General features: G+C 32.2%; 1 protein-coding gene across 1 annotated transcript in view; it reads left to right on the top strand.

Moving 5' to 3' along the window:
- Positions 1-2,481, top strand: part of LOC107617311 (FAD-dependent urate hydroxylase) — a 5,352-nt gene extending 2,871 nt beyond the window's left edge. The window contains exons 3-6 of the mRNA XM_016319049.2: positions 281-349; positions 465-633; positions 1,382-1,610; positions 1,895-2,481. Of these exons, the coding sequence (XP_016174535.1) occupies positions 281-349; positions 465-633; positions 1,382-1,610; positions 1,895-2,466 (1,039 nt within the window). The 3' untranslated portion in view covers positions 2,467-2,481. The remainder of the gene's footprint in view (positions 1-280; positions 350-464; positions 634-1,381; positions 1,611-1,894) is intronic.

The following is an 8,089-nucleotide window of genomic DNA, read 5'->3' on the forward strand; positions in this document are numbered from 1 at the left end:
TATTTAATTCTATATACTTTGATATATTTGTTAAAAAAATTTTGTTTGTATGATGTACTATATGTTTTTTCCTACTACTTAATTAAAAGTTTTAATCTGTCGCTGTATATATCTAAATATATTTTATTTAGAAGTGTTGCCCAAATTTTCTTTCTATTTCAGATGCAATTGTTTCTAGGAATTATTGATATGAACAAGATTTGTTATTTTATCTACATTGTGATCTAGGTTTTAATTTTTTAATTTCTTTTGTGCTAATTCTTGATCAATGGAATTGCAGGAATGTTACGACTTCTTTGATTATGGTTCAAGAAACATCAACTACCTCTTTGAGGGGCACAGCAAAGCAGTTACGAAATAAGTTTTTAGTAAACAAAATATCAAATTAAATTAAATAAGTACCATAATAATTATGTCAAATGATATATAATTTTTTTTTTTAATCTTAATTATTATGCATGCAGTTGCGGAGACATTGAAGTTCGTTGTGTTCTAAGACAGTTAATGGTGGAAGCACTTGCCAATGAGCTTCCAAATGGAACAGTCAGATTCTCCTCAAAGCTCATTGCAATAGAAGATTCTGGATTCTCCAAGATACTCCATCTTCAAGATGGAACAACCATCAAAACAAAGGTATATTACATACGGAAAATTCACCTGAAATTGCATTTAGGTAAAATTTATAGTTAAAAATTAAAGTTTAGTTTTGATGTATTGATAATGTAAAACGTTTTAGGATGTAAGATTTAGGGTTTAATTTCATATCAAGTTGAGAGTCGTTAGATAATTTGATAGATTTGATTAACTCATTTAACAATTTTTAACTATCAACTTAAATTTGACTAACTCGTCTAACAGTTCTTAATTATCAACTTCACATGAACGACTGCATGTCAGTTTTTTTTGTTTAAATTGTTATCTAATAATTTTAAAATGAGTTATGTTACGTGTACACCAAAATCAGCTACCAAAATCAGCCACAAGTATAAAATACATGTTAAAATACAAATACACATTGAAAATAAATTAAACCAAATATGTATTTATACACAAATACATTGGTGGATAATTTTAGTGGCTGATTTTGATATACAAATAATATTTCTCTTTTAGAATTTAATTTTGATGCAGTTTATTAATGTAATACACGTACATTAAAATTAAATTTTAAACATGACAAATCATCTAACAGTTTTTAATTATCAATTTTGTATAAAATCTGCATGTGAATCCCCACTATATCATTAAAGACATTACTCATTAACAAGTAAACCTGCAAATAAAATTCAGATATACAACAAATTAGTTTTTAATCTTTCTGATATCATATCAACTTCATACCAAGAATAATTGACACTTGATTTGTGAATGAGAATTGAAGGTATTGATTGGGTGCGATGGTATAAAGTCGGTGGTTGCAAAGTGGTTAGGGTTCAGGGGAACCTCTTTCACAGGCAGATATTGTGTGAGGGGTTGTTTTAATAATAATGATGGGCATCGGCTTCAACCCAGTTTCATGCATTTCTTTGGGAAAGGCTTTCGTTCTGGTTTTCTCCCCTGTGATAACAAAACCGTCTACTGGTTTTTGACTTGGACTCCAAATAACGAAGGTCAATTATATACATTACTCTTTCTCTTTCTTCATTCCATTCATTGCTTCTATGAATCAGTAGCTTCTTCTGAGAACAGAACATGTATGTCCTTATTGATCATAGTGTGTTTTGAATGCTTTTCAAGTCTCTTTATTTATATGTGGAAATATAATTTTAATAACTAAATAAATAGTTTTATTAGAACGGATTTCATACATAATTTTAAGAATAAATTGAAGTACAAGAGTTGGCATTGTATTAATTTAGCAGTGTGCTCATCATCTAATTAATTTAACAAACAGAATTGGAGATGGCAAAGAGCCCAAATAAAATGAAGCAATTTGTATTGAGCAAGCTTGAGAAAGCACCAAGTGATATTAGAAGCATCATAGAAAAAACAGAACCAGAAGATATATTCACAGCTCCATTGAAATATAGACCTCAATGGGAGCTTATAAGAGGAAACATTAGCAAAGGTAATGTTTGTGTTGCTGGAGATGCATTTCACCCAATGGCCCCTGACCTTGGCCAAGGTGGTTGCTGTTCCTTAGAAGATGCTGTTGTTTTGGCCAGGTGTGTTGCTCAGGTCTTCAACAGAAAGAATAATGATTATGATAATAATATTGGAGAAGAAAAAGAAAAGGATCTTTACAAAAGAGTTGAGGCTGCATTGGAGAAATATGCAAATGAGAGAAAATGGAGAAGCATTGATATTAGTGTTACATCTTTGGTGGTGGGTTTTATTCAGCAGGGTGATTTGGATTTTGTGTCCCATTTAAGGGACAAATATTTGGCTTCATTTTTAGCTCATTTGATGGTCAACAAGTCAGATTTTGACTGTGGTAGACTAAACATTGTCACCCCTTACTCTTAGCTAGCGTTTATTTTTTGAGATTAATACTCACTACTGTATTTGATTGTCAAATATTAAAACTAAAATTTTAGTCATAAAATACAAAATTTTAATCTTTTATTTTTAAAAAGTAAAAATACAAAAAATTAAAATTTTTTAAGATAGAAATTGAAATTATAATAATATTTTTTTAAATATTTTTATTTAATTTTAATTCTAAATATATTACACTACAACAAATCCTTAAGATAGCGACGGATATAATTTAGTCTAATCTATTAAATACTAAACACAATATAAAATCTTAATTTAATTTAGTCTCAGTCTCTTTTCTAAACACAATATTAGAGAGATACATGAATAATGTGAAAAAATATGCAATTATTTTTTTATTTTTAGTATAATATAGTGGTGTGTTTTTGAACTTGTTTAATCAAATTAAAAGGTGTATCTAATTTATGATATTTTAACAATGGATGGTATTTAATTGAATCTAGCTGTGATGTGCAGGTGTACCAATATCTAATTAGTTTGAGTTTAATTGAAGTAAGTTATTATCATCATAGTTGCTGTTTATACATTGTCCCAAATTATAATGTCAGGTTTAATAAAGACACAAAGTTCACTTTAAAGGATGACCTCTATCGAATATCTGACCTCTTTGAGAGGTCGAATACGACGAAAGTGACCGGCTTGTACTTATAATTAGAGCTGGCAATTTATATCCTATTACGGGTATCTAATCCAAACCAATCCATTCGAGTAGGATTGTCTACTCTACCCGTTGTGGGTAGGGTAGGGTGCGGTACGAGTCCTGGGAGTAAGGTAAGGTAAGGTACGGGTTCAGGGTATACCATATCCTATCCTACTCGCACCCCTAATATATTATATAATATATATGTAAAAATTATGTATGTAGTGAAGAAAGTGAGTGTTGAACCCACAATCTTTTTCTTATAGAAACTTGAAATAACCATTAAACTAATTGATGATCATATTATTTGTAATTTTATGTTAGATTTCTTTAAGATTTTATTATTTTTAATTTTAATTTGGACTTAGTTTTTTATTTTCTATTTTATTCATATGTATGAAATTTGGAATGGTTGAATTTTATATTTGTTTGAAATTTTTTTATTTTTCTGCGGGTAGAGTTAGGGTTGAGAAATTCTCAACCCGCGGGTAGGGTAGGGTTTAGAACTTTAGGGTGCGAGTAGGGTTAGGGTTGAGAAATTCTCAACCCGCGGGTAGGGTAGAGTAGAATTTTAAAAAAGTTTTCAATCCGCGGGTAGGGTTAGGGTAAAATCCAAATCCTACCCTACCCTATCCATTGCCAGCCATACTTATAATAAGTAACTGTCTCCTCAAATCTCTCTTACTATCTTTATCTCATCTAAAAGATAAGATCTCAACAAACTCCTAAGATATAAGAAAAGATAGAATTACTCCAACAAAAGTGGTTATCTACTCTACGATAAATACACTGGCACCCCCAAGTATGACACATGTTCTAATCTACTAAAAACCTGCATAAAACCATCCTTGCTAACTTAAGCATCAAAGTCTCTTACAAGTACTACCCCACCTCTTCACGAAAAACTCGAACAATCAACACCTCAACATCAACAAATCACACGTTATCATACAAAGAAATCTGACCTTTACGTTCAAGTCCAAATCAATATTTCAGAATTTAGATAATTCCTGATTCCTGAAACAGTTGTCAATTGATCAACTATGAAATAAGGTTATTAAACTTATGCCAAGATCATATAAACTAGTTAACATATTTTAGTTAAAAAATAATATCTATATTTCTACACAATTAGCTAAATAATATCTATATATCACTAACAATATTGGGATTTTTTTAATCAACATTTTAAAAAAAAAGTGCCAAAATAGTGTAAAGAAACAGAAACAAATTAAATGCTGTTCATCATTAAAACAAATGCTAACTTTATATATATATATATATGTGTAGGTTAAGTACTAATTTTGTCTTTAAGGTCTAAGGTAAAAATCAAATTCGTCCCGAGCCTTTTTTTGTTATTAAAATCATCCCCAACGCTCAGAAATGCTTTAAAATCATCCTCCTCTCCATAAAACAAAATTTTTGGACACTTTTGCCCTTTTAGTTGTTACTGGCAGTTGAGCTTTTAATGAATAAAGTTTATTTATTTATTTATTTATTTTTATAACTGGTTGGTTGGAGAGGGTTGGGATTAAATCAAAATCTCATCCCTAACCAACGTAACAGAGCAGCTGCTAGGGTTCGCGAAGCTGGGTGGAGCCATGGATGCTGAGAGCTCACGGTCGTCTCATCGTCTGCGTAGAAGAGGGGGACATGGTGAGAGACCCGTGCTAAGAATTTCGGGAACGAAGAACAACCTTGGGCGACGATTTTGGGCTGTGTCTACTATGAGGTTCATTTTTTAAATTTTTGTTGGTGATTGATGGCAATGTTTTGTTTGTTCTGGGTATTGATTTTGGTGGGATGCTGTAGATCAAAGAAGAGTATGAGTTCTTTCGATGGGCAGACCTAGAAGCAGAGAGTAAAGATCCGCAAGTTGCAAGGATGAAGAGGAAAGTTCCGGCCCTGAAAGCAAAAGTGAGGGACATTGAGTGGAAGTTGAATGTTGCTGCAGTGTTGGGTACGGTTGGATGAGTTGGTTTATTTTTCTTCTGGTCGCAGATTTGGTTGAATCAGAGGCAGGGGCTACCATGTGTGATGTCATTGAAGTATGGTTGATGAAATTAGGGGAAAATATAGGGTTCAATTTGGATGTGTTTGAGTGAATATGAGTTTTGTAAATTGAGTTGTATTGTGATGTGTTTGAATGAATATGTGCATTGACAGAGTGTGTGTTAATGAATTTAGTTTAGGGTGTTGGTGATTAATTATGTGAGTGAACTGTTGTCCTTGTAATTTGACAATTAATTAGAAATGAAAATTTATCTGTTAGCTTGGAATTGATAATGAAGAGATGTGTTAATCAACTTTAAAGCATATGAACTGACATTAAACAGAACCATAAGCATATCAGGCAAACACACAACTATGCAGGGGCGGAGCTACATTGTAGAAAAGGGGGCAATGGCCCCCCCTAATTTTAATTTTTTACATGTAAATTATATATAAATTTCAGTTTAGCCTCCCCTTAAAAATTTATTTTAGTCTTATTTTATTATATAAATATTTTTGGCCTCCCTTTAATCTTTCATCTAGCTCCGCCCCTGCCCATCACTACCCGCGGGTAGTAAATAACAGAACCTGAACCTGCCCCACCCCGATTCGCCCCTGTAAAAATTAAATATTTTAATTTTTACCTATTTTCATATATAAATTAAGACAAAAATTTAAAATTCATAGATAAATTAAAATATAAACACAAAATTTATACAATGTCATTAATTAAAATAACTTGAAATTAAAAAAAATATTGTTAGATCACTACAAATTTAACACCATAATAAAAAAATTACAATATTAGATATAAAATGATCTTCAACCCTTATTCTTTATCACTTTCAACATCTTCATTATCATTAAAAGTTTGCAAATCAATATTTAAACCTGAAAATTAAAAGAGATAACAATTAACAAATTAATTGGTACTATGAAAAAAATTAACATAAATGAAGATTAATCAATATATCACCTTTACTTCCCAAAGGTGCCCACAACCAACTTTGGCCACATATCAAAGCTTCAATTATGTCTTGTTTGAGCTTTGCACGATGAGAAAAAAAATCAGAATAAACCAAATCAGAATGCACAATTAAAGTAGTCGAGCCAAATGTATGCATTCACTTCCTTTAAAATCCTATAATAGGTTGTAGAAAACTTATCAACATTACAAATTCTAAAAATTTAAGTTAGAGTATTTGCTCCTCTTGTAAATTAAAGTTCGTTATTTTACTAGTTTGTTGGATATTATTTCCATGAGAAAAACAAAAGTACTTTTCCTAGAAATTTAAAAAGAAAAAAAGAAGCAAAATAGTGAAAAGGCAATCAAACCGATTTTAAGTGTACAATAATTGGAATTTTTAATTTACATACCGAAAACAAGAAAAACCTCAAAATCAGATTGCACAATTTTTCAAAACTAACCTAACAATTTTTCAACCTTCAAAAAAAAAAAGGAAAAAAAGAAAAACCTCAAATAAGAATGTACAATTACAAATATCAGAATAAAATCAGAATTAAACATGCATAAAAATGATAATTCAAAGCATAAATACACCAAAACACCATGAGCATATTTCCTTGATTAAAGAAGCCAAAACAACTTCAATTTTTCAAGCTTTATTCCAACTAAGTTAGAGAAGGTAATACACCAAACTCTGGAAGCTGTTCACAGACACATTTCTCCAAAGTAATTGAGCTAAGATTATTGAATGAAGGATTTGAAATCCATCTTGGGAATGTGGAGTTAAGGTATCCATAAATCTCCAAAAGTTACAAATTGTGATGAGGCTGAAGGAACTCAATGACATCAAAGTTAACATCAACATCAAACTAAGTGCATATTTTGTTAACCAAGGAAACAGAACAGTATGTAGTTTGTGATTCTCTCCACAATTAGAACACCATGACAATTGTAAAATCAGAATAAAATCAAAATCCAGAATGCATAAGAATGATAAAGAAGCCAAAACAACTTCTGCCTATAACCAATCAACAAAGAAGCCAAAACAACTTCAATTTTTCAAGCTTTTTTCCAACTAAATGCATATTTTGTTAACAAAGGAAACAGAACAGTTTGTGATTCAACCCAAACAAGCTATTTCAATTACAAGTCCCATTCTCCTTTTTAAGTTTTAATAAACAAACACGCGGTTCTCATAGCGTAGAGTTCAATTGACATGCAATCAGAGTCAAAAATCAATCAGAACAAAAACAGAGCAACACTTAAGAGCATGAGCATTGAGCACAAAAAAATGACTTTTGAACAAAAAAAACTCAGAGTAGCCATTAAAAATTAAAAAACGAAGAACAAAACATGATTTCTGAACATTGAGGAATGAGGAGTGACCGCTGACCAGTGAGTAGTGAGCATTGAGGATTGTTAATATGATTTCTGAACAAAAAATAAAAAAAATGAAAAACTACAGCAGTGTGCAGATCTAAAGCTAATCATTCAGTATTTCAATATGATTTCTGAAAAAAATGAAAAAAATGAAGAAGCTTTGACGAGCACGACGGACAAGAAGCCATTACCTTCGAGGGACGAGGACGACGGACGACGGCGACGAGCACGACGAGAGACGGCAGGCAAAGCACGACTGAGCAGCGAGAAGAACAGACGAGGAACAGGGGAACGAGGAGAGGGGCTGGAGCACGACGAACAAACGAAGCTTTTGGGTGCGACGGACGGCGGCGGCGGTGGAGGAGGCTAGGGTTTTTTTGGGGGAAACAGGAAGAGCTCTGTTCTTTTTGAGGGTGAAGATGTGAAGTGAAGAGAAACTGAGAGTGATGAGAGGACTCACTATGGTCTTGGAGAAGAACTGAGGAACAGAGGAAGTGAGAACTGAGAAAGGGGTTGCTAACCCTAATTGAGTAAGTGACGGTGAGAACTGAGGTTTCTCCAAACTAACCCTATATGCACTCCGGGGCGGGTTTAGCCTGAACCCGTCCCCG

Source organism: Arachis ipaensis, chromosome B09, assembly GCF_000816755.2.
Source record: "Arachis ipaensis cultivar K30076 chromosome B09, Araip1.1, whole genome shotgun sequence".
NCBI lineage: Eukaryota > Viridiplantae > Streptophyta > Magnoliopsida > Fabales > Fabaceae > Arachis > Arachis ipaensis.